Source organism: Pristis pectinata, chromosome 30, assembly GCF_009764475.1.
Source record: "Pristis pectinata isolate sPriPec2 chromosome 30, sPriPec2.1.pri, whole genome shotgun sequence".
NCBI classification, from domain to species: Eukaryota; Metazoa; Chordata; class Chondrichthyes; order Rhinopristiformes; family Pristidae; genus Pristis; species Pristis pectinata.
The window spans coordinates 25,630,097-25,657,800 of NC_067434.1; the positions used below are offsets into that span (position 1 = coordinate 25,630,097).

Below are 27,704 nucleotides of genomic sequence, written 5' to 3' on the forward strand. Positions count from 1 at the left end.
CAGGTGAGAGAGGCCGGATGGTCCCCTCCTGCTTCTGGTTATTATCTTCCTATGTTTCTATGTTCTCCATCCATTGCCCCCGATCTGCTGGCATTCTTGGACTTAGAATCACCAGCCATATCAAAGGGAACTTGCTTATTCATCTATTGCTTAATTATCTCCAAGAAGTTTGTTTTTCTCTTTTTCGGCAAGTGTTTGAGCGATGTCTAATTCTTTGAAGGCCCAACTGTTCAAGTCTTGCAAGCAATAGAAAAAGCTACCGTTGCAATAAACATTTCCACCTTGACCAAGCCTCTAACTACCAGGCCATTTGTTCTCTGGACATTCTGTCTAAGTTCTGAATGTACTTTCCCTCCTTCCTGCAACTACCCCCTTCTGAAAGTAACCACGACTTGACATTGTAAGACGGAGAGAACATCAACATCCCTCTGACTAGCACCTGAAGCAATCAATGCACCAAATGGCAGGCCAAGAAACAAACTGAGCAACATACAGGAACGGTTTACAGTTACTTTAAGCAGAACTCAGATGGACAAATTGCAAAAAGTTTCTGCTTTTTATGTCAAAATCCTAAACATGAAACAGAGAGAAACAACCAGAGGGATTGTTCTGTGCATAAATCCTTATAATCCTTACTAGAGACTTTAATCTTTGAAACTTGGTCAACAACTGCTGCAGGTTTTATTCCCCGCCTGGCCAGAGTGTGCAAGGGGAGGGGATTCGCTGCAGGGTACCATTAACCTAACTTTGCCATTGTTTTTGGGTAATGATTAAACAAATTGTTTTTTTTAGAAAAACAGCAGAGTACAGTCACTGCAACCTTGGGACAGGTTGTAGCTGCACAAACCGGTTAGAAGTGGTGAAGCCCACAGTCTGATGGGTAAACCCTTGAAGAATTGTTTCCAAAACACAGTGAGTGCTTGGAGGGGCAGAGGCAGAGGGACTCCTGCAATCCACTGTCTCAGCTGGAAGGTTTGGGACAGCATCTTCCTTCAAAGGTGAATGGATTTCTTATAATTTTCCTGAAGAGATGTCTGCTAGATTCACAGATAGCTATCTGGACTGTAACATTTTCTGTTTGATTTTTGAGATCCTGGAACTGATTGGTGAGACATTGATTGAAATGGATGCTGCAAGATTCTGGGCTGTGTTGGACCGCACTTGTCGGATCCTTGGGATTCTTACTGCTGCAGGTAAGTGAAATAAACCAAGTGTCCATTGCCAATAGCAACAGTAAACACACCTTCAGACAATTAAACCTTATAAACAGGCAACCCTCATTACCTGCAAATCTTGCACATCTTTTATACATTCATATTGCAGGATTTGGGCATTGCAGGGAAGGTGTTCATTGTCCATCCCAAGGTGGTCTTGTGAAGGTGGTAATGAGCGGCTTTCTTGAGCAGCTGCAGTCCTTCTGGTGAAGGTTCTCCCACAGTGCTGGTGGCTTGAGAGTTCTAGGACTTAGATCCAGCAACAATGAACAGCAACATATTTCCAGATTGGGACAGTTAACAACCTGGAGGGGAATCTGCAGCTTGTGGTGTCCCTGGTCCTTCTTGATGGTTGTGGTCATGGATTTGGGAGGTGCTGTTTGAGTAGCCTGGACGAGTAGTACAGGCTGCTCTAACACGTGTACTTTGTAAAAACAGCTGTGCTCTGTAAAAACTGCTGTACTCTGTACAAAACAGCTGTACTCTGTAAAAACAGCTGTGCTCTGCACAAAACAGGTGTACTCTGCAGTACATTTTGAAGATGGTGCATACTGCAGCCACTATCCGCTGGTAGGGAAGGGAATGTTTAGGATGGAGGATGGGGTGCCAATCAAATAGGCTGCTTTCTCCTGGATGGTGTCAAGTTTGCTGACCATTGTTTGAGCTGCACTCATCCAGGCAAGTGAAGAGTACTCCATCACTCGCCTGGCATCTGCCTTGTTGATGGTGGAAAGGCGTTGGGGTTGCCCTAAGGTGATTAACTCACCATGGGAGACCCAGCCTTTGACTTGCTCTTGGTGTCCTTGTATTTATGCAGTCAGTCCAGATGAACAGTGAATGGTGACCCCCAGCTCAGGCTGTTGATGGTGGGTGACCTGTGATGATAATGTTAAATATCAGTGATAAGTGGTTAGACTCTTTCTTGTGGGAGAATATCATTGCTTGGCACTCATAAGGCATGAATGTTACTTGTCCACACCAGAATGCAATTAATTTTGGGACATTAGAACTTTCTTTTGCAGGGCACATCACCTAAGTTCTTAACATAAGAATGTAAGAAACAGGAGCAAGAGTTGGCTGTTTAGCCATTAACTCTGATCTGCCATTCGCTAAGATTGATCCAACCATAACCTCAGCACCCCTGCCCCCTCCCTCCTCACACCCCTCAACTCGTAATTCAAATCTGTCAGTCTGCACCTTGAATATATTCAATGACTGCCTCTCCAGCTCTCTGGGGTAGAGGATCCCAAAGATTCACGATCCCCTGAGAGAGCAATTCCCTCCTCATTTCTGTCTGAAATGGGTGGCTCCTCATCCTGAAACTATCCCCAGTTCTTAATACCCCACTTAAGGGTAACATGCTCTCAGCATCCACCCTGTCCATCCCCCTCAGAACATTATGTTTCAGTAAGATTGTCTCTCATTCTTCTAAGCTCCAGTAAGTATAGGCCCAACCTGCTCAATCTTTCTTCACACATCAGCCCCCTTATCCCGGAATCAACCAAGTGAACCTTTTCTGCATCGAAAGTATGTCCTTCCTTAAATCTGAAGAACAAAACTGTGCACAACATCCCGCATATGGTCTCATCAGTGCCCTGTGAAGTTGCAACAATACCTCCTAACTTTTATACTCCATACTCCTTGCAGTGAAGGCCAACACTCCATTAGTCTCCTCAGCAGTGTTTTGTGTTTCATGCAAGAGGTCTCCTAGATCTCTTTGTACCACATTTCAAGGACTCACCTTGTTTAAATAGTGATTTATTTTTTCATTCTTCCTTCAAAAGTGGATAACCTCAGTGTATTGGATAACCATACTGTTCTAATTAAGTGTTTTGCATCGATGATACTGAACTAAAATGTTATTCTTCAATACTGCATATTTCCTGTGCTTTAGTAATAAGGAAACAGGGGCGAGCTTTTTCCACAGTAAAGATGTTACTGGATTTTTCATGTGACTTTCAAACTCTCCTGAGTGAGACCTTTTGGAAATGGGAACACTCTCCAGGGCACCCACTACAAATGCTGAAGGGTCTGGTCTAATATTTGGCAGGGAATAGCAAACACACAAGGAAATCAGATCACTGATATTGAAAATTATGTTTTATTAGAATGCAGCAAGAATCTTATATCTTCATAAGTATGGAGAAAACAAAATAATTAGAAACATACGTGATAAAGACCACTGATCTCATGACCTTCTGGGATCTACTCATAATGTTCCAACACAAATTTGAAAAGCTGCATCATACAGATTTACAGGACGTTGGGAGTGTGAATTTCTTGCTTCAGGTGGACTAGGAGGTTGTTGAACGTGAATGTGGCTGTGGCCATGTGTCATTCTGAATTTTAAACTCCTACAGAAGGTGGTTAGCTTGACGTGTGTTCAACTTCACATAGAAGTTAATTTGAGCTCCAGCACTAAATGCTGATCTGAGAAAGGAAGAACATGTCACTGAGGTCAAAAGGAACAGTGTGGCAGTGGAGAACAAACAGGGAGAGATTGTGGAAGCAAAGCCCAAGGATAAGTACTTCCAGAGTTCCCAGTGAGAATGAGTTGAAGCAGGGAGCCGTGATGTCGAGGCTGTAGGGGCAAGGAAATACCAGGAGGTGGGAGTTGCTGACCTTATGGACTGCAGAGGCTCACAGGCTACCCTGTCATTGAAACAGAGAAACAGGGAAGAATGTGGAGTGGTGCCTGCCAGTGAGGGAAAGGCTGTGCATCAGACAACAAGCTATTGCCTTGGCTCAAAACCAGAGGTCATGGAGAGATAAGTGAGTCTCCCTAGTTACAGCTTTGGTCTTCTCTCCCTTACCTTGTAGAAGGAAGCCCTGAGATCCACTGAGTCTATGCCAGCCCTCAGAGCAATCCCATCAACCCCTTTCTCCCATTTATTTCCCTGTAACCTTTACTATCCCAATGTGTCCATTCATTCCCCTCCATTTCCTCTCCTACCCACCTACATTCGAGGAATTTACAGCGGCCAATTAACCTACCAACCCACACATCCTTGGGAGCATCTGGGGAAGCTCATGTGGTCACAGACAGAACGTGCAAACTCCACATAGTCCGCACCAGAGGTCAGGATTGAACCCAGATGGCTGGGACAGTGAGGGGGCCACACTACCTGCTCTGCCATTCTATTGCCCATCCTGTTTAATGGGTGGAGGTGGGGGGGGAGATTATATTTGCCTTGAGACAGTTCAGAGAAGGTTAAATTGGTTGATTCCTGGGATGAAGTTGTCTTCTGGGGAACAATAGAGCAGGTTAGGCTGACCCTGATAGAAGGTAGATGAATGAGAAGTGATCTTATTGAAATGTAGGAGGTCACTGGGCAGCAGAGAAGCTGAGGGGACATGTCCTCTCATGGGAGAAGTCAGGACCAGAGGACACTGCTTCAGAATAAGGCATTGCCCATTTAAGATTGGTATTGGTATTCTCACATGTACCAAGATACAGCGGAAAAACTTGGCTTTGTAAGAATCCATACAGATCACCTCCAATCATAAGTGCTTTCAGGTAGTACAAGGGAAAAACAATAACAGAATGCAGAGTACTGCATAATGTTACGGTTACAGTCACAGAGAAGGTGCAGTGCAGGTAGACAATAAGGTGCAAGGGCCCCGCCTGGTAGATTGTGAGGTCGAGTCCATCTTATCATACTAGGGGACCATTCAAGAGTCTAAGAACAGTGGGATAGAAGCTGTCCTTGAGCCTGGTGGTGTGTGTTTTCAAGCTTCTGTATCTTCTGCCCAATAGAAGGGGCAAGAAGAGAGAATGCCTGGGGTGGGAGGGGTCGTTGATTATGTTGGCTGCTTTTCCAAGGCAGTGAGAAGTGTAGGCAAAGTTGAGGAGGAACTTCTTTTATCAGAGGGTTGTAAATCTTTGGAATTCTTTATCCCTGGCAGTTGTGGAGGCTGAATGATAAATTGTGTTCAAGGCTGAGACAGACAGATTATCGCACTACAGAGGAGTTGAAGGATGTCTTCAATGGTGGAGGACATGTTTAACATGCCAAAGAGAGGTGTTACGGTGCGATGGGAGGTGAGGACCTCAATACAATTGCTGTCATTAAAGAGGTAGTGATGAGCAAACTAGTGGGTCTAAAGGTAGACAAGTCCCCTGGTCCTGATGGGATGCATCCCAGGGTACTGAAAGAAATGGTGGAAGTTACAGTAGATGACCTTGTGATAAGTTACCAAAATTCTCTGGACTCTGGGCAGCTCCCAGCGGATTGGAAGACAGTGAATGTCACGACACTGTTTAAACATAAGGATGTAGACAGAAGGCAGGTAACTATAGGCCAGTTAGCTTAATGTCTGTAGTTGGGGAAATGCTTGAAGCTATCATTAAGGAAGAAACAGCAAGACATCTGGATAGAAGTGGTTCTATCAGGCAGACACAGAATGGATTCAGGAAGGGCAGGTCCTGTTTGACAAACTTACTGGAGTTCTTTGAGGATATAATGAGCACAGTGGATAGAGGGGAACAGGTGGATGTTGTATACTTGGATTTCCAGAAGGCATTGAACGAGGTGCCACATAAAAGACTTATCCATAAGATAAGAGTGCATGGAGTTGGGGGTAAGGTATTAGCATGGATAGAGGATTGGTTAACCAATAGAAGGCAGAGAGTTGGGATTAGTGGGTGTTTATCTAGTTGGCAATCAGTGATGAGCAGGGTGCCGCAGGGGTCGGTGCTGGGCCTGCAACTGTTCACGATATACATTAACGATTTGGAAGAGGGGACCAAGTGTAGTGTATCTAAGTTTGCTGATGACACTAAATTGAGTAGAAAAGCAAATTGTGCAGGGGATGCAGAGAGTCTTCAGAGAGATATAGATAGGTTAAGTGAGTGGGCAAGGGTCTGGCAGATGGAGTACAATGTTGTTAAATGCAAAGTCATCCACTTTGGAAGGAAAAATGGAAGATCAGATTATTATTTAAATGGTGAAAGATTGCAGCATGCTGTTGTGCAGAGGGACTCGGGAGTGCTTGTGTATGAATCGCAAAAGGTTGGTTTGCAGATGCAACAGGTTATCGAGAAGGCAAATGGAACGTTGACCTTCATTGCTGGAGGGATTGAATTTAAGAGCAGGGAGATTATGCTGCAACTGTACAGGGTACAGGTGAGGCCGCACCTGGAGTACTACGTGCAGTTCTGGGCTCCTTACTTGAGGAAGGATATACTGGCTTTGGAGGCGGTGCAGAGGAGGTTCACCAGGTTGATTCCGGAGATGAGGGGGTTAGCCTATGAGGAGAGATTGAGTTGCCTGGGACTATACTCGCTGGAATTCATAAGAATGAGGGGGGACCTTATAGAAATGTATAAAATTATGAAAGGGATAGACAACATTGAGACAGGAAGGTTGTTTCCACTGGTAGGTGAGACTAGAACTAGGGGACATAGCCTCAAGGTTCGGGAGAATAGATTTTGGATGGAGATGAGGAGAAACTGCTTTTCCCAGAGAGTAGTGAATCTGTGGAATTCTCTGCCCAGGGAAGCAGTAGAGGCTACCTCATTAAATATATGTAAGGCACAGTTAGATAGATTTTTGCACAGTAGGGGAATTAAGGATTATGGGGAAAAGGCAGGTAGGTGGATCTGAGTCCACGGCCAGATCAACCATGATCTTATTGAATGGCGGAGCAGCCTCGACAGGCCAGATGGCCTCCTCCTGCTCCTATTTCTTATGTTCTTATGATGTGGGGAACTGGCAACGAAGTAGAACTGTGGCCAAGATCAGGCCGGCCACGATCTTATAGAACAGCAGAGCAGACCCAAGGTGCTGAATGGCTGACCTCTGCTCCTGTCTCGTATGTTCCACATTCAAATTCTGAGCAGATCAAGTGTCCTCCCGTGAAATACTCACTGAATAGGTTAAATTCTGGACATTGAAATTGAAGCCAACATTAATTCGTCACAGATGCAAGGGAGGATTCTGTGATATAGGATTCCAGAGAAATCAACAAATCCAAAAATGGAACGTGACAGTTTAATATGCCTGGAGATGAAAAGTTGTACACACACTCACAACTGGAATCGTGTGGCATTTAAAAAGGTTAATTCAAGGATTGATATTTTGACAAACACAAATGAACTCAAAAAGTAATGTAAATACCCAATATGCTGTTATTTCATTCCAATGACAGGTCATCGACCTGAAACATTAACTATTTTTCTCTCCACATTTTGTCTGATTTACTGAGTATTTGCAAAATCTTCTGTTTTTATATCACATTTCCAGTATCTGCGGTGCTTTGCATTTTTGTAAATTGAACCGCCTAGCCCGTTCATAACATCCAACATCCAATTAAAAACTTTGTTGAGAGAGTGGACAGGAAACTGAAACATTCACTTGTCATCTCCAGCACAGTTAATGTGATTGTTATTGGATCTGACGGCATTTCAATGCAGGTTGATTTTGATATGACCTTACAAGAACCCTCAATTGCAATCACCTTTCACAAATTCTCCCCCTGCACAACAAAGGATATAAAGAAGGAAATTTTTTTTACATAAATAAATCTGTGATCAATCAAAGATTCCAGTCTAATGTCAGGATCCAAATAATGTTTGAAGAGCACTTACACTGTGCCCTTCAAGTTCATAATGTCAGTTTAATTTCTCACTGAGATTACAATCCAGAAATTAAGTGAGCCATTACTTTTATGCAATAAATGTTTGAATAAGATTTCTCAAGTGCTACACAAATTAAATGCCGCCTTTAACCCTTTACTGGCCAGGCAGTTAAGCAGGACAGAGTGAACCCATTGAAAATCCTGGAAATTCTTCAAGTATTTGTTTGGGAAAAGTTTCCAAATCAACGTGGAAATAATTACATTGTTAGGTAAAGTTTTTAAGCAATAATCTTGCATATTTTTGGTAGATCTTAAATCTGGGCTGAATGAAGGGCCATTCCTCACTAAAGACAAATCTGCAGAGGTCACGTTTGACAAGTTCCCAGCCCCGGAGGTGTTTGGAGGTTGCAGAACTAATGAAACTGTCCACACATTACTCACACTGTGCCTGCTCTAGCTCCCATGAAGCACAGCCTACAACCAGAAAACAAGCTTTGAGCCAAAATAACCAAATACTTTCCTGTCGTACAATCAGGTGGTGCCAGATTTCTGTCAGTCCCACAATTAAATCTGTACAAGATTGGGAGCATGCTTCAGGTTATACAGTGGTGAATGCGGGACCATGGCTCCCTGCACATCATTCTGTGCGACACTTGTTTCATGTCCAACACAGCGAGATGCATGATACTGAACAGAGACTGAGACACGTTCATACTTGGAACGTGGGTGGATGATGAAGAGGCTTTGCTAGGACAAGAATCTGAGAAATGGTGATAAGTGAGACAGAAGTAAAATTCTGCAGATGCTGAAAATCTGAAATAAAACAGGTAACACTGGACACACTCAGCATGTCAGCCAGTGTCTGTGAAGAGACAGACAATTAAGATTTCAGATCATGACCTGAAGTTTGTTTAAATAGATATTTTAATGCTGTTGAGTTGTGTGTACCAGTGTGTTCCAGGATCTGCTCCAGGATCTCCTCTCTTTGCTGCTTTGTACGTCACCAAGGCAAAGGCAGGTTAAGAAACAATTCAGAGACAAACCCAGCATGTGGCATGGCTTCACTTTGCACCAAACAGAACTAAACCACAGGCATCTTGTTTCCCAGATGTTCAAACTTACACACTTACCCCCAGGACCAGTCAAACAAAGCTGATGACAGCTCTGATCACCTTAACATGAGCTGCGATTTGGCAGAAAACAAGTGGAATCAGTTATAAGTTAACCTCTGGATTTTAAGTGCAATATCACCATGAGGAAGATTAAGTTGGTGACAGATTAGAAGCTAAATGGAAGAGTAGTGAAGTATCCTTACTGACACAGACGTTAGGGTGTTTCTCTTTTGTTAGAGCCAGTGGTTATACCTTAGAGATTTTTTGCTCCATCTTTAGAGTTCATTGTGTCAAAGGTGGGGGGGGGGGGGGGGGGGGGTCACAAGACTAACCTTCAAAAAATAGGTGGATATTTATTGGTAAAAGGAAATATTTGGAGGATCAATAACTAATTCTCAATCTATGCCAGTGCATTGCACTCAATTCAAGCTTGTTGACCAATCCTGTGAATGGGACCTGCTCAAAAACATTCTGCAAAACTAAATACATCTCATCCTCTTGTCCCCCTTTTCTAGTCTACTAATCACAGCCCCAAAGAATTCTAACAGATTAGTCAAGCATGTTTTCTCTTCGATAAGTCCATCTTGGCTCTCCTCAGTCCTGTTATTATGTTCTAGGTGAATATATCCTCCATTTTATATTCAAACAGAAGAGTGATCTGATTGGATTGTTACTGGTGCAAACGTGATGGGCTGAGTGGCCTCCCATGTGGTGTCAACCATACAAGACAAGTCTCTTGGCAGTGATGTTGGAGCAGGTTGATACTGAGTCCATTATCGTAAAGTGTCGGGTGGCTGAAGCATTCACAACTAAACAGGAAACTGTGGGCAACTGTAACCTTCAGGGGCTAACGTCCAGAGTGAGTTGATGGCCTGACAGGGGCCATGACTGTAAGGGAGCTGTAAGGCCTGGAACTTGTTAGGAGCCTCCAAACTGACCGTGAGGAAGGAAAAGACTGGTGGGAGAAATGTGAGTTCCTTGTAGACAGAGACAGGAGTGTTTACAGTGGGAGATAAAGGGATGATAGAGAAATTAAACAAATGCTTTACGTGGCTGCCTTCTTGGGAAAAGCCTGTAGAAACACGAGAGGACCAAAGGTCTGGCAGGGAGGAGGAACTGAAGGAAATTATTGAAAAGTAGGAGCTGGGGAGACTGAAAGCCAATAAACCTCAAGGACCGGTGATCTACATCCCAGAAGGTGCATTGGTTATCAGCTTTCAAAATACAGTAAACTCTGAAATCATCCTTGCAGGTTTGAGGGCAGCACATATGAATTATTTAAGAAGTGAGGGAGAGAAGACAGAGAAGAGACAACCTGTCAGCCTGACATCGGTCACAGGGAAAATGCATGGATATAACATGGAGGATATATTCACCTAGAACATAACAACAGGATTGAACAGAGCCAAGGTGGATTTATCAAAGAGGAGTTATGCTTGACTAATCTGTTAGAGTTCTTTGGGAGTGTGATTGGTAGAATAGACAAGGGGGACCAGAGGATGGGATGTATTTCGTTTTGCAGAATTCAGGTCCCACTCAGAGGATTGGTCAGCAAGGTTGAATTGGGTGCAATGTACTGGCATAGACTGAACAGAATGGAGTGGGAATAAAGGGATCCTTGTCAGATTGGCAGGCTGTGACTAGTGGGGGTACCTCAGAAATCAGCGCTTGGGTCCCTGCCTCTTACATCAAATTTGACTGAGGGACCATGTGTCATATTTCCAAATTTTCTGTTGATACAAAACAATGGGAGATTGTGGAGCTGGGAAAAAGATGTAAAGAGGATATGGACAACCTCAGCGAGTGACTGAGAACGTGGCAGATGGACTATCACGTGGAAAATGTGAGGTCATCCACTTTGATGCACAAATCAGAAAAAGACAGCAAAACACAAACTGCTGGAGGAACTCCTTGGGTCGGGCAGCATCTGTGGAGAGAAATGGACAGTTGACGTTTCAGATCAAGACACAAAAACATTGGAAGGAAGTGACGAGCCTGTGACAGACTGGGCAGTGTTCACTACTCTGCAGGTTCCATCAGTCCAGAGCAGAGCAGTTGCCATACCAGGGCTGAAATACAACCCGTCAGGATACTTTCTATAGCATATCTGTAGAAGTTCGAGAGAAACCTCATGGACACGCCAAATCTTCTGAGAAACCTCAGAAAGTAAATAGGTTGATAGGCTTTGTTGATCACCACATCAGTGTGGAGGGACCTGGTGAAGCTCTAGGGAACTCTTTGCCTCCTTAAAGGAACTGACCTGTGCTGAATGGTTGTCACTGAATGTGTAGCAGGAATTCACACCATTGGTGCCCATGTGGTGTCGGCCTTGTTTCAGGCATGGAGCCTCCACTGCTGCCCCTCCACAGTGAGGAGTTTGTCCCTGGTGCTGGAAAAAATTCCCCAGTAAATTTTGTTGCCATTTCTACTGATGTGGGAAATTTGCAACGAGGCCAAGTATGGGTGTCCACGTGCTTCACGATTTGGACTGTGTTGCTCAACGTTTAAACTCCACAGAAATTCATCCCAAAAATATAATTTAATAATTCTGCAAAGTCACAATGTCTGCATCAGCCCTGAAATGTCACCACTCCTCGATTCCTGGTGCTGAACCCCATTGTTTCAAATGGCTGTGGATTGAAGACATCCTCCAACCACAGCTTCTGTGAAAGGAAGAGCTTTGGCTTCAGCGGGGCTACCTGACTGGAAGGAGTGGAATAGTTCTCAGAGCCAAATGATAACAGAATCACCTGCTTACCCTCTTACAGCAGTATTCAGATCTGTACGTTTGCAATGTGACCCTCTTCTTCAAGAATATTCTTAGCAGTGAGGAAATTTCCATCCATCCATGTGCACTGTGGAATTCACATCTTGATTGCCCTGGTACAGCTGATGTACCTCTTCTGGTCTGGTCTGTGAAAAAGTTGTCCCTCAGGTTCCTATTAAATCTCTCCCCTCTCACCCTAAACCTATGCCCTCTAGCTCTTGATTCCCCAACCCTGGGAAAAAGACCATGTCCAGCTTGATTTAAGACCATGTACAAGGAATGGAATACTCCAGTGTGCCATATCAAGTGGGAAGTCAAACAATCTGCTTACGTCTGTTTACAGTAAATGTTCCGTGGAAAGTTGGCTTATTATTGTCACGCGTACCGAGGTACAGTGGAAAACTTGTCTTGCATACCGTTCATACAGATCAATTCATTACACAGTGCATTGAGGTAGTACGGGGTAAAAACAATAACAGAATACAGAGTAAAGTGTCACAACTACAGGGAAGTGCATTGCAGGCAGACAATAAGGTGCAAGGTCATTACAAGGTAGATTGTGAGGTCAAAAGAGTCCATCTTATCGTACTAGGGAACCATTCAATAGTCTGATAACAGCACGATAGTATGTTGTGCCTACTCTTTGGTTTGATCTGGATGTCACCGATGGACCTGACCTTTGATCTTGGGTATCAACAAGACAAATGTATGCAGGCAGGAAAACACTGTGAGAATCAGTGTTGCTCTGATGAAAGGTCATCGACCTGCAATGTTAACTCCTTATCGGATGCTGCCTGACCTGCTATGTTTTTCCAGCACTTTCTGTTTTTATTTCGGTTCACCCGACACATATTTTGAACTCTACTCATTTGTTTCTATTTTTTTTCCAGAGCGAGCCAGTTTAAATTAAATCCATAGACTTATGGAACTAACACTGGCAGCTCTGGGGCAGGGCTGAATTTCACCGATGGATTTCTGTGAGATTTACAGTAAACATATTCTTTATTTTGGAAACTAGAATGAAGTAGGGAAGGGCAGCCATGTACAATGTGGCTCCAAGGCTTGGTAGCTTCAACACCAGCACAATGGACTGAGAGGTTTATACTTCAGCTCTTGACTGGTAGTATTGTCCAGCCCAGGAGTGCCACGTGGTGCTGCTCAGCACTGCCACCTACTGGTCTGAAGGAGTCTACAAACCGGGGCAGGAGGCAGAGCATTAACCCCAGACCACAACGCACACTGAACCAACAGTGGGTAAACAGTGGGCCTCAGTGTATGTGTGGAAGGAAATACAAAGTTGCCCCTGTTCCTATTTTGTGTACAGGGCTGGGACAGGACAGTACAGGACCGGTGTAGGACTGTACAAGACTGTACGGGGCTGGTGTGGGACTGTATAGGACAACACAGGGACAACGTAGTCTGTACGCGGCTACAGGAGGGTTACAGGAGGTCTGGAAGAGACTGCATAGGGCTGCACAGGGCTGCACAGGGCTGCGTAGGGCTGCACAAGGTCTATCTGGAGTCTGCAGTCCCGGGTGTTTCCCTGCAGCCTGAGCCCCCAGAGTCAGAGAGTCCAAACCCTCCCTGAGCCCAGATCCCACCGCACCCCCCCCCCCCGACCCCCCCGTCAGTCAGTTGGTGCTGAGGGTCTCCCGATGGACCAGCCCGTTGCCAGCCGCCTTGGTTGACGGCAGCCAGCACAGAGCCTTGCACTGGGTGTAAACCCTCAGGGACTCACTGTGGCAGGGTCGGTCCTCGGTCTGCCCGGTCTGCCTCTCCCTGACCTTCCCAGGGGACACGTCCTGCCCGTCAGTGTTGTTACAGACTAACTCTGAGCGGCTGGGCCTTTGCCCTGGGTGGTTTACACCGTGTGCTGGAGTGGGTTATTCTGGCCCATCGCCAGTTCTGGTTCAGGCACATGGACAGTGGAGTCACTGCCCCCGACATTCTGCTCTCTCAGTGATTCGTGGTCAATGCAGAATTCACTTGAGGCCGGCGTCAGGTTTGCCTTTGCCCCACCCGACAGCAACCCCATCGGCCCATCGGTGTGTCACCGTGATTTCCAGTTGTGATTCAGTCGAGAGCAGCCTCGCCTCACACGAGACCTGAGGGGCGGTGCTGAGGGAGTGTCGCACTGTGGGAGGGGTAGTACTGATGGAGAGGGAGCACGCGGTATCCACAGGCACCCTGGTTGAGTTCTGCAATCGGTGGGCCTCCCAGGGGATCGCGTGTGTCGTGGACGGTGTGAATTAGATTCTAATCTGAAGTAATGTGTTTTGCGGTAGTTTAGTTAGAGTTATCTGATGTAGTTCTGCATCTGTGTAGTTCCTTCTTGTATTAGTTGCTGTAGTTTTGACACTGTATGTAATTTTGTAGTGCTTTAAGTGAATAAACTTTTGTATATACAACAAAAGGGGTGGTGCTGAGAGTGTATAGTATTGGCTTCACCCGTTTCCTGCTGCAGATTCACTGCCACGAAACACTTCAGGACATCAAGGGGAGGAGGACACCATTCGCCTCCTCCAGCTTGCTCTGCCATTCGTGCTCTCTCCGCACGCTTCTGCACGCCCTTGAACACCAGTCAGTCACTCCTACCCCACAGCTCCCTGGGGTAGAGAATTCCCAACTATTCACCACCCTCTGAGAGAAGAAATTCCACCTCAGCTCCTGTCAAATGGGAAAGCTATTGGTCTGAAATGGCCTAAAGTGTTCTGCTTTCTATCTCCTTACCTTCTTAAATTGTGGTGTTACGTTTGTGGTCTTTCAATCCTCTGGGACATCTCCAAAAATCCAGGGAGCTCTGGTAGATCACAACAACAACCGGCACCATCTCTGCAGCCACTTCCCACACAAACAATGCTACAGGCCACCAGGTCCAGGGACTCCAGCGTTTAAGCTCCAATAGTTTCCTCCACTGAAAGAGAAGTTCCTCACTCTCTGTAACTCCCTGATTATTTATTATTATTGGAAACTTCTGAGTGTCTTCCTGCTTTTAGCATCTTTAAATCCTGGGAGAGATGTGAAATGGCCATGAAATGTGTGCATGCCAGTATGTGGTCTCTTCTGAGGCAGGTAACCACACTTGTGCTGTGGGTTTGTACCAGTTCACAAGTAGAATGGTGCTGCCCACAGTCATTCCACACAGGAACCTTGCAGTTCTCGGGCTGAGGAAACCTCTCTCTCGTCAGACTGGGGCCATGTCAAACCCAGCTCCCTGTGGTGAAGGAGGAGTTTACCAAGCTCCTGCCCCACCCAGATTGCCACTGACTAGAATCAGCAGTAAAGGATGGGTTTGACCTTGCAGTGCCTGTGCTGGGAGTTCTTTAACTGAAGCAAGCCAAAGATGGGGATTATGTAGCACCTCTCCCAGGTGGTACAGGTAATGTGCACACCAAACCAGGCTTCATTCACCTGCCAGAGAAACAAAAGGACTGCAGATGCTGGAATCTAGATGTAAAACATGATGATGCTGGAGGAACTCAGCAAGTCAGGCAGCATCCGTGGAGAAAAGCAGGCGGTCAACATTTCAGGTCAGGACCCCTTCTTCAGGACTCTAAAAAAGGGTCCTGAACCAAAATGTTGACCGCCTACTTTTCTCCACGGATGCTGCCTGACCTGCTGAGTTCCTCAGCATCATCGTGTTTTCATCATTGACCTGCCGTGGTGACAGCAAAAGGGGGAAGTGCAGAGCCCTGAGAACAATCCCTGCTATATCCCATACCTCCATCCACATCACCCACAGTTTAGGACATTGAAACCTGGGTCATGTTTTCCTGGATTTTTACCCCGTGAACATCCAATTCTTTGTGTCTTTATATAATAATCAAAGCCACACAGTGCCAGCACAGTCATATAGCCGTGGCAGGGAAGTACGTTCAAGAGGATAGTTTTTGAAATAGAAGGACAAAAGATTGCATTGCTGTGTATAATTATGAAATATATTGTTAGGTGACAAGGGAAAGATGATTTTCCTCAGTGGGACATTGATGGCAGGTAGTCAGCAAGTTCAATTAGTCATTGAGAGAAGGAAGATTCTTCACACTGAAGACTGTTGCAGGATGAAATTGTTTTGACAAAGGAAGCAGCTGAGGCAGAGATGGCATGAGAATCAAAAACCCGCAGATGTCGGAAATCTGAAATAAAAATAGAAAAAGCTGCAAATACTCAGCAGGTCAGTCAACATCAAGGGGTAAAAGAAGCAAAGTCAACATTTCAGGTCAAAGAGCCTTTCATCAGAACTGGGAAAGAGAGAAAACAAGTTAGTTTTAAGTTGCAGAGAAGGTGAGGGGTAGAGGAAAAGGCATAGGGTATATCTTAGGTAGGGTGAGGTCAGGGTTGCCTTGGGGATGAGATGTCACTGGAGTCAGCTGGTTGATGTGGTAAGTTAGAGAGAGAACAGGAACAAAAGGAAAATAAAAGCAGTAAATGAGGGCAGTTAGAACAAGAGAACATTAATAAAGGAGCAAAAAATCTGTGAAAGGCAGATGTAGAAATTGCTCGAGACACACGAGACCGCAGATGATAGAATCTGGAGCAACACAGAAAGACTCTCCCGGATGAAGGGTCTTGACCCAAAAATGTCAATTGACCATTTCCCTCCACAGGTGTTGCCTGACCTCCGGTGCTTTCTCTTGTGTTGCTATAGGAAACACCCAGCAGGTCAGGCTATAGTAGTGCCGATAGAAAAACTCAGCCAATGTTAAGATAAATGACTCTCAGAAGAACTAGTCATTTCTGATACAGAGAAAGTCAGTTAACTGAGGTTATTGAATTCAATGAAAAGCTGCAACCTGCTCAAACTGAAGGTGAGGTGCCATTCCTCAAGCTAACACTGAGCCTCATTGAAACAGTCCAGGAGAGGGAATGAGATGCAGAATTGAAGTGGAGGCAACAGAAGGCTCAGGGTCACCTCTGAATGTAGGTGCTCAGCAGTACAGTCACTCGGCCTGCATTTGGTTTCTCTGGTGTGAAGGAAGCAATGTCGTAAGCAGTGAGTGCAGTACACTGGATTGGCAAACGTGCAAGTGAAACATTGCTCCATCCCCTGCGGTTGCATGGGGAGGTGCCGTGAGAAGGGGTGTGCTTGATGGAAATAGAAGAGAAAACCAGGGACCCGTGAAGTGAATGATCTTGGGAATGCTGAGAGAGCATCAGAATCAGGTTTATTATCACGGTCTTGTGTGATGTGAGACGTGTTGTTTTGCAACAGCAGTACAGTGCAAGACAAAAGCTATAAATTACTAAAATAAATAAACAGTGCAAGAAAAGGAATAATGAGATAGAATTCATGGGTTCATGGATCATTCAGAAATCTGGTGGCGGAGGGGTGGAAGGTGAAGATCAGGGAAACTCTCTGTCCCCTCTTGGATGCAGTAAATCGATGACACGTGGTCAAGGCTTCTGTCAACTGAGGTAGAGGGGAAACCAAGGACGAGGAAGAAGGATGACAGAGGCGTGTGTGGAAAGTCTCATGGTTGGAGAGGATACGACAGAGATGAAGAGACTGAGAGAACGGAATGGGGTCCATGCAAGACACAGGGTGGAGGGCAGTGTAGTCACAACAGCTGTGGGAGTCTGTGGGCTTGTAAATCACACAGAACTCTTCCTAACAAATTGTTATCTTTTGTGTACCCAAAATAACAAATAATCTTCAAGAGTGATTCCCTCTCGATGATCTGTGGAAGGGCAGAATATAAAATATGACTTGCAACCGACACAAACAGTGGAAAATTTACAGAGTTCTTACAAATGGATTCAATCAATATAAGCGCAGTGTAATGATTTGCTGCCACTCCAAACGCCTTCTCTGTCTGGTAACACATCAGGACTGTGGAATGTGTGGTGTGAAGCCACATTCCTTGCTGTGAGCACTCACTCCTGTTGATGCAAATGGAAAATCACAAGAAAATCCTTAAACATTCACACGAGTGTTTTTTATTGTTTCAAAATATACTTTATTCATAAAAAACCTAAAATACATAAATACAGAACCTTCTAGTCAACATTGTCATAACAAGTAGTGTTACACCATTACTTATCATTGACACTTCATCAGTTATCATCCACTTACAAAGTTAAAGTAAATAGTTCATGGGGTTTTAACACAAATTTTAACTAATTTGAGGCTTTCCTTCTTTGTTGCTGGGTCTAGATATAACGATGAGCAGCAGAGGAACAGGCCCTTTGGCCCACCATGTCTGTGCCATGATGTCAGTTTAAACTGATCCCATCCACCTACATGTGGTTTGTGCTCCTCCACTCCCTGCCTGTTCATGCGCCTGTTTAAATGCCTCTCAAATTTTGCTCTCACATCAGCTTCAGGCACCTACTATTCTCTGTATAAGAAACTTGCCTCACAAATCTCCTATAAATTTTCCCCATTTTACCTTAATGCTGTGCCCTCCAGTATTTCCCATTTCAACACTGGGACAAAGCCTCTAACCATCTATGCTCTCTGTGCGTCTCATAATTTTATAAACTTCTATCAGGTCTCCACTCAGCCTCCGACGCTCCAGAGAAAACAACCCAAATGTGTCCAATCTTTCTTTATAGCCCATATTCTCTAATCCAGGCCACATCCTGGTGAACCTTTTCTGCACCCTCTCCAGAGCCTCCACATCCTTCTTGTAATGTGGCGGCTGCAACTGCAGACTGTACTGCAAATGTAGCCTAATCAAGGTTTGTACAGCTGCAATATACTTGCTAACTTTTATACTTAATTGTCCAAACAACAAAGCAAGCATGCCATACTCCTTCGTTACCACCCTACTATCAACCCTATTACCACTTTCAGGGGGCTATGGACTTGCACCCCAAGATCCCTCGGTACATCAATGCTCCTTAAGGTCCTGCCATCTACCGTATACTTTCCTCTTACATTTGACCTCCCAAAGTGCAGCACCTCACACTTGTCTGGATTAAACTCCGTCTGCCATTTTCTCTGCCCATAACTTCCAGCTGATTCCTATCCTGCTGTATCGTTTGACGGCCTTCCTCACTGTCCACAATTCCACCAATTCCTGCATTGTCTGCAAACTTACATCAGCCCACCTACATTTTTGTCTACATCATAAACAAGAGAGGTCCCAGCACTGATCCTTGAGGAACACCACAGGTCACAGACCTGCAGTCAGAATAACACCTCCACCCCTACCCTCTATGTCTTCTATGGTCAAGCCAATTTGACTTCATCTACCAAGTCTCCGTGGACCCCATGTGCCTGGATCAGCCCACCATGAGGGACCTTGTCAAACATCTTACTAATGTAGACAATATCCACTGTCCTACCCCCATCAATCACCTTCATCACCTCCTTAGAAAATGCAAGAACATTTGTGAGACATGACCTTCCCTGCACTGACTATTCCTAATACAGTCCATACCATACTTAGGTACATCCTATCCCTAAGAAACCTCCTCCAATATTTCCCTGCCACTGATGTGAGGCTCACGTAGTCCTATAATTTCCTGGTTTGTCCCCTACTGCCCTTCTTAGTCAAAGGAACAAACATTGGCTATTCTCTAGTCCTCTGGGATCTTACCTGTGGCTAAACAAGATACAAAGATCTCTGTCAAGTCCAACAGCCATCTCCTCTCTGTATCTCTATAAGTAACCAACCTGGAATAGATCCCATCGGCCCTGAGACATAGCCATCATTTTCAAGACCTAACACCTCATCCTTCTTGATATCAACATGCCTACAATATCAGCACAGCTCTTCCTGATCTCACTATCCTCCAGTCCTTCTCCCTGGTGAGTACCTCATTTAGTACCTCGCCCACATCCTCTGGCTCCAGGCACACATTATCTCCTTTGTCCCTGAGTGGTTCTACTTCTCCTAGCTACCCTCTTGTTTTAATGTATGTATAAAATGCCTTGGAATTCTCCTTAATCGTTTCATGGCCCCTTTTAGCCCTCCTGATTCCATGTTTTTCTTTCCTGCTTCCTATATATCCCACAATCCTGGAACTCTCTGCCCAACACTTTCACCAGAATGAACTGCAGGCCGTTCATGAAGATAACTCAGCATCACTTTCTCATAGGTGACTAAGTATGGGCAGTAAATGCCAGTAACATCATGCCCTGTAAACTGACAGAGAGAGCTCCCTTGGACTAGAGAGCAGAAGGTCACTCCCCATTCTTTCTTAGAAGGGTGTGTTTGTTGCCCATCCTGGTTCCTCTAAGTGGGGGATGGGCCCTCCTCTCGAACACAGGTCGGAGCTTGACCTGTGTGTTGCACAAGGACATTTCAGAGAGCAGTGAAAGGTTTTCCACATTGATGGAGGAATGGAGTCACATGCAGGTCAAACCGGAAAAGGGCAGTGGCCACACAGACATCAGCAAACCCGTGAGACTTTTACACACTCTGAAGTGAAGGCTTTAACTCACATTGTAGACTTACATCCAGATTACTTGTTAACTATCTTCAGATTCTTCATTGTGGCAGGAGAATTTGAGCTCATAACGTGAAGAACATCACTCCAAGCCTGCAGTGCTGCTGGTGCAGTCATGGAACCACAAATATTCTCCAGAGGTCCCACAGGGTTTGTGCAACACATGAAGAACAGTGGAAGGATTTGCTTTAGTCCAATCCTACATATGATCAGATAACCCCTCAATCAAGGCAGCCTGTGGCAGCCAGGAATGAGCCTCAGCCAGGGGAGGAGACGGAGAGAAATTCATAGAGGAAAATGTTATGATGAGGACAGGGTGGGAGGAAGCATTTGAAGTTAAGTTCTCTGTTAGAAAGCACACAGCTGTTGAAAAGTTTGGTGATGTAGAGATATTTCATCTGTATAAGGCCGATGCATTTGGCTTCTTCTCAAACTGGCTGGTCTGTGTACCTCAGGAGGGAGTTGGGAAATATTTCTCCTGGTCACACTCTGCCATCTAGTGTTGAACAGAGCAGTGTCTCTAATGTGTGGTGCCGTGAGCACACAGTACCACTAAAGCATGGTGTTATGGCCCTCTACAGATTTAAACCATTATTTAAGTGTTTAAGTTATTCTTTAATTCTTTATTTGGAATTGCATTTACTGCTCACCCATAGCTCATCTGTAGTGTCAGTGTGGGGGGTTTGAACCACTGCTGTCCTTGTTGGGGTAATTGTGTCATGACAAATGGATGTCCAGACGTTATGTGATTCCTGGCCTCTCTCTTGCAATCTGAAAGCCTTAGGTTCAGATAAATCCCAGCACAGGGTCAAGGTGCAAACTCAGAGGAACCCCCGTCCTGACCCTGAGAAAAGATCACCATCTTTTGAAAGCTGAATCTTTGTTTGAAGGTCAGCTTGGTTGATCGGTACAAAGCTCCAGCTGAGTTTAGTTGTTAAGAGGGAGAAATAGCTACTTAACTGGCAGCAGATCATAATTAATGACTTACCTTCTATCCATTTAATACGTAGTGCTCCTAGGAGTTGGAATTGATACTGCAGTTGAAGGGCAGTTCACAAAACTGGCTGTTTACTTGCTGTGAGTATATTCATGGATGTATATTAGTTAAAGGCTTTTTTGTATGTATCAATAATACATGAGAGATTAAAAGGTTAACGTTTCTTTTTCTGTTAAGATTTGCAGCAGCAGTACTTACCATCTTGGAGTGCCCATATTTTATTGACATTATGCTTGTCCACCGTTGCCCGTAAGTAGAAGTGTGCTTACTTCAGAGACCTCAACAGTCCCAATGCATCAATGGTCCTGTGGCCCTCAACAGCAGATACTAACCTCGGTACTAATAACAACTCTTCAGGAAGGAACATAAATATGGTTAGGCTGCTGCAGCTGGGATTTTGGATTTGATCTGTTCTCTGCTCCTGATTATACAAGTCGCTGTTCGCAGAAAGCGATCTCAAACATCCAGCAACTTGAATTAACCAGACTTGAATTAAGAGTAGACTGTTTTGTGCTTTCACTGTAAATTGGGAATGAAAGAAAATGTAAACCTTGTCAAAAGTTGTATTCAGACTGGATTTCTTCAGGTGTCCTGGGGATAAGGTCAGTCGAAGCCCTGTTTACGTTTGCTGCTGGGGGTTCTGACAAAGTGACAACAGCCAGTGGGAAGAACAGCCCTCTGTTTTAACTTTATCTGAAACTTTCCCATGCTCGTTGATTTATTTTCCCTTGTCCTGGTTTCTCAAGTGCACGCAGATGGACAAGCACTCTCTCTAATCTTTCTAAGTTTAATAATTTCCAAAATATACAACTGATATGTTGAATCCCAAGCTCAGCATTTCCTCGTTGAGAACTGGCACACTCCCCCATGGAGTCACTGGACTCTCAGACATTTTCACTACATCTGCACCATAAACAACTGCTGGCGTCCTACGTGCTAAATATTTACTGCATAAAGCCAAGTCGGTAGTTTGTAAGCACACAGCAAGTGACCAGAGGAAAGCCTCCTTTCTGAAGGAAGGTTAAGGCTGTGGTTGTTTGCTGTCCTCATGTTCCAGGATATAACTCATGTCAAAGTGAAAGTTGTTCACAGTAAAATATGAAAACGTGTTAAGATCCAGCAGCAAGATGGAGTTGCTTTGATTTCATATCCCCTTCCGAGCTATCAACATTCAAATTACTGCATTTGCTCTTTTAGCTATTTATTCCAGAAAGCAGATAACAAGGTTTGGAATCTGTGGAAGAAGGCTCTCCGACCCAATGGATTTCAGAAGTTCCTCACATTCATCTTTCTGTCTGTGGCTTGCTTCTTACACCCAGTTCTGATCTGGCACGCGACTATTCCAGGTGAGGTAATTGCGTAATGAGTTATAAACTTGCTCTCTTTGGTCCCACGATATTCAGTCCAGTACACAGTCAAATCTTGAAAGGACAAGAGGGAATGATAACATAGAACATTACAGCACAGTACAGGCCCTTCGGCCCACAATGTTCTGCTGACCTTTTATCCTGCTCTAAGATCTATCTAACCCACACAGCCCTCCATTTCCCTATCATTCATGTGTCTATCTAAGAGTCTCTTAAATGTCCCTAATGTATCTGCCCCCACAACCTCTGCCGGCAGTGAGTTCCATACATCCACCACTCTCTACGTAAAAAACTTACCCCTGACACACCCCTTATACCTTCCTCCAATCACCTTAAAATTATTCCCCCTCGTGTTAGCCATTGTCGCACTGGGAAAAAATTCTCTGACTGTCCACTCGATCTATGACTCTTATCATCTTGTACACCTCTCTCAAGTCTCAACATTGTGGGCTGTTGCTGTGAGCTTTGTGAGGGGTCAGGTTGAAACCAGCGGTGAGCCATGTCTTTGAGACCAGTGAAGGTACCGACCAGCCACCTACACCAGTACTATGTTAATTCCATTTCTTCCCACATTACCATCACCTCACCCAGATTCTACCCCTCACCTACATACTAAGGGCAACTTACAGCAGCCAATCAACCTACTGACCTGCACATCTTTGGGATGTGGGAGGAAACTGGAAACCCACATGGTCACAGGGAGAACGTGCAAACTCCACACAGACAGCACCCAAGGTCAGCATTGAACCCATGTCTCTGGCACTGTGGGGCAGAGGGTCTACTGGCTGTGCCACCTCTAACTATATTCCAATAAGATCATTCTTCTAAACTTTATTGAGTATCAACCCAACCTGCTTAATTGACTTCATACATCACCCCTTCACTCCCAGGAAGAAGTTGATGAGCCTTCCCTGAACTGTTAACCCCCACACCCTGTACAGTTGTAGTGAGACTTCCCATGTTTCATTCCATCCAGTGGTACCAACAGTCACCTGTCAGAATGGAAAATATTGTCTTCACAAACATATTCCTGAAGGTTACGGATAAATTGTCCACATCTGGACTTTGTGAATTTCTGTTCACAAGGTGAGAACAAAAATTTACACCTGAAGGAAGAGTGCTTCAAACAATTTTAAAGTGCTTCAAAATCTATGAAGTATGTTTGAAATGTTGATCCTCTTGCATTGTCACAGGGCAGCCAATCTGTGCACAGCAAGATCCCATAAAACAGCAGTCAGAGAATGACCAGAAAACCCATTTCAGTGATACTGAATAAGGAATAAGTGATTGTCCAGAGCACTGTGTGCTCCTGTGAGTAGTCCCGTACGACAGGTGGGGTCTTGGTGCAGTATCTATGACCCTGTCGCACTCCCTCAGTACCCCACCTGTAACTCTCTCACCCAAAGAACAAAGTCCTGTCTGAGCAACATCAGTTCCAATTCCTTAACGGAGAGATCTGTGTATTACGTGTCTTTATCTACCAGAAAGCAGCATTAACACCACCCAAGGAATGGAGAGTTTCAAGCAGATTGGCATGAGGAACATCAGGAAGGTTACGACATTAATGTGACAATTCCCATCTCTTTCCAGGCACCATGTTAATAGTGAGTGGTCTCGCATACTTTGTGCTCAACCTGAGGAAAAAGTTTCAAGTAAAACTCCCTGCGGGGTCAGGTAAGGCGAGGTGCCCCCAGGAGTACGCCACTGCCGTGATCCTCTCGGAGACTGGAGAGATGGAGCAGACATACAGCTTCCAACACCACTCTGGGAAGAAGAGGTTAGCTCTGATAAACCACATGCGAAATATCTTCAAACTCGGTGATGAGAGACGCCCAGCCAGTGAACCCACTGACAGCACTGTCAGAAATCCATCCAGGAGCACAATGAACAAAGGCCCATTGTTTGAGGAAAGTGCTATTAAAGTGATCCTGTCTGAGCCTGGTGACCTGGAAGAGACAGAGCCAGAAGAGACCACATCTGACAAAGTTCTGATTATACCCAAGTGAGAGTGTATTTTTGGACCACAGTACACAAACACACAGAACACACACATTCTGACAGAATATTCACATCAGTGCACTGGTTGTTTCAGAGTTTATTCAGAAAAGAAGATTCACTTTCCCAGAGAACTTTCTGGACTTCAGATGTTGCCGCTGCTGATGTACTTTTTCAAGTGAGTTACTATTGCATTGTAGGCAGCCTTTTTGTGCACAGCAAGCTCCCACAATTAGCGGCAATTTTATTGGGCTGTTAATGTGTTTTATGATGCTAGTGGGGGAATGAATATTGACCACAGCACCATGAGAGATGAGTGCTACTGGATGTTACACCAGATGGGACATCAGATCTATGTTCCCTTCGACAGACTGAACCTCTGATGAAGCAGCACTCCCCCAACACAACACTCAAGGTAAACTTGAACCTACAACCTACCACTGAGCCAAGCTGGCACCTATGTCCACCAGCACTAAAGCTGTGATGGTTGTAGTGTGATTGTGGCAGTGTGGGACCATCTGCTGGTGTTTGGGGGAGGATGGGGTGAGTACTGAATGGAAGCTGCACTCTGCCCCTGCCCCCTGCCCCCTGCCCCCTGACCACCAGGGGATGATCAGAGCAGGGCCACAGTTGTCACCTCAGACTGGAGGTAGGTGGATCAGCAACAGTGGAACACACACTACATTCACCTGGCGCCTGGGGAGGAAAAGAAAGGGATTTCATACCCTCAGCTGATGAAATTCCAGGAGAAAATTCCTGCTGGTTTGTAACGATGTGAACCTGATTTGTGAATGAATTTGTAACCCGGCCGCACGTAAGGACAGGAGAAAGTCTCCCCTCCTGGTTGGTCCTCATTGTTCTCTGCATCAACGATTCATTGGATATAGAATTGCTGATGTTTGTGAGTTCAACATGGGCATCACTTTAGTCGGATTTTGTTGGTATCCTCTGTCCATTGGTACCCTTGTGTTTCCCCTCCCTGTGCCCAAAGCCCTTTCCTCTTTACTTGTGAAGCAGGCACTTTCAGGTGGTAAAAAGAATGATTAGTTCTGCTTGCATTCCCAATGAAAACATGTTCATCTCGTTCTGTCAGCAGGAGGGAGAGAGCTGGTGCGCCGTTCAACATTTACAGGGCCTTGGGAAATGGGCAGAGATAATCCACACTGAACATAAATTGCATAAGATTTTCTTTTCTTCCATATGATGTTTTATTAAAAATGTGGTTACATCTGGTTTGTGTATTATTCAAATACTGTTGAAAGATTCTCGTAACTTTATCAAAACGAATGTGCTTTTTAAATATTGGTTTCCCAGAAACAAGACATCACCCGGTTGAGTTTGTGCAAACACCATATCAGGTCCCCACAAACAAACCTCACTCTTGGCCAAGATCCAGTCTGAAATGGCATTGGGAAGGTTTCACCCAGAAACAAGATCTGAATGGACCCTGTGATGTTCCCAGTGGGACCCCGACCAACTTCACACAGCTCCTGGCACCTCACGGCGCCGGCTCTTCAGGGACCCTCCACGTTAGTTGGTGCACCCAGAAACCTCACCGTCACTCCGCACCCTCCTGCAAAGTGAAGTCAGGAACCGGCGCCGGGAGAGAACAGCAAGGAGAGGGGGAGCCCGTGGGCCAGGGACCAGGAGCGTCACTGGGGCCATCACCCTCCACTGTCTCCTCTCCATGGGCTGGCGGGCCTCGCTGACCGACAGATCCTACTCCCGTGGAAGGGGCAGGGTCTCACCTGGGACACCCCCTCCGCACCCAGTGGTAACCAGTGACCGTGCCCCAGTCAGCTGGCGGTGAAATGGCCACATCCTCCTGTTTGGGAGTCCCTGCCCACCAACTCCAAGGTCTCCGTCCTGGAGACGAGTGCAGGCCCCTCCTGCAGGTGTTTACAGTGAGTCCGTCCCTCCCACAACACCCACTCCATCCCCCAAAGCACAGAATCACCCCCACCCCTCCTTCCGTCCCCCATGTGTCTTGTTGACCAGAACTTGCATGACCTTCTGGGCAGGTGTGAAGGATCTCCCCTCCCTGTCTGCTCCACGGTAACTGCTGTCTCCTGCCTGGCTGTAGGGGGGTGTCCCTGAAGAGCCGGTGCTCTGAGGCACCAGGAGATGTGTGAAGTTGATCGGGGTCCCACTGGGAACATCACAGGGTCCATTCAGATCTTGTTTCTGGGTGAAACCTTCCCAATGCCATTTCAGACTGGATCTTGGATCTTGGCCGAGGGTGAGATTTGAACAAACCCCCAGCACTGTGCCCACAAGTGCAGCGCACGCCCAGCACTGCCCCCCTGACAGTGTCGGGCTCCCTCAGTACTGCTCTCTCAGACAGAGACACCAGCGCAGATCTCGATCTCAGAGCTGGGGAGGGAGCGGTATGAAGGTCTCTGTATCTGGAGCTAGGGGGTATCTCATGGAGGAAATTATTGTGTTCCTTTCCCCCGCTGTGGATACCTGACCAAAGGGTTCATCACCCCCGGAGCTGACCGTCAGTGCCGGGGACGTGTTGGGTTTGAGGGAGGCAATTGACGGGGTGGGCATGGGTCCCACCACTGGTATGGTTGGGTTCGAGCTGTGGAATTGGGTCCCACGGACAGACGGAGGGATGGGCACGGACTGGTAGGAGCCAGGCTGAAGCTCCCTCCCCACCCCACTCCCTCCCCAGCCCTGTGATCAGCACTGAGGATGCAAACCTTAACCTTCCGGGGGTGGGGGGGAAAGCGGTGCTGAGGGAACCACAGCAGCGAGGGAGCGCGCCGCTGTTGGAGATACAAACGGGTCGAGCAGCGTCTGTGTCGGGGGGGCGGGGGGTGGATTGTCCTGACAATTCATCCCCCCACGACGCTGCCTGTCCCGCTGAGTCCCTGCTCCAGGTTCCAGCAGCTGCCGTCTCTGCCGCTAGAGGCACTGACGTTTAATGCTCTGGGGTGGATTTATCGCGGCACTATTTCTAAAGGGAGAAGATGAGCTCTCCCTTTCCAAACCACTAGAACAAGTATTGGTATAGGTTTATTATTGTCACTTGTACCGAGGTACAGAGAAAAACTTGTCTTGCAAACCGATCTTACAGGTCAATTCATTACACAGTGCAGTTACATTGAGTTAGTACAGGGTGCATTGATGTAGTACAGGTAAAAACAATAACAGTACAGAGTAAAGTGTCACAGCTACAGAGAAAGTGCAGTGCAATAAGGTGCAAGGTCACAACAAGGTAGATCATGAGGTCATGAGGTCATAAGTCATAGTCCATCTCATTGTATAAGGGAA

At 45.7% G+C, this 27,704-nt stretch overlaps 1 protein-coding gene across 1 annotated transcript; it reads left to right on the forward strand.

Annotated features, from left to right (window-relative positions):
• The first annotated feature begins 871 nt into the window (after nucleotides 1-871).
• On the forward strand, nucleotides 872-25,653 carry tmem72 (transmembrane protein 72). Its single transcript, XM_052041539.1, has 6 exons — nucleotides 872-998; nucleotides 1,091-1,193; nucleotides 21,077-21,143; nucleotides 21,241-21,312; nucleotides 22,261-22,409; nucleotides 24,021-25,653. The coding sequence occupies exons 2-6, from the start codon at nucleotides 1,124-1,126 to the stop codon at nucleotides 24,434-24,436; spliced, it is 774 nt and encodes a 257-aa protein (XP_051897499.1). The 5' UTR covers nucleotides 872-998; nucleotides 1,091-1,123; the 3' UTR covers nucleotides 24,437-25,653.
• The last annotated feature ends 2,051 nt before the right edge of the window (nucleotides 25,654-27,704 follow it).

Excerpts from the sequence above, each read along its gene's own strand:
- tmem72 (XM_052041539.1), top strand. The coding sequence starts at position 1,124 with ATGGATGCTGCAAGATTCTGGGCTGTGTTGGACCGCACTTGTCGGATC. Across the intron at positions 1,194-21,076 it reads TGGGATTCTTACTGCTGCAG|TGCTCCTAGGAGTTGGAATT; the intron begins GTAAGTGAAATA and ends TTTAATACGTAG. Across the intron at positions 21,313-22,260 it reads ATGCTTGTCCACCGTTGCCC|CTATTTATTCCAGAAAGCAG; the intron begins GTAAGTAGAAGT and ends TTGCTCTTTTAG.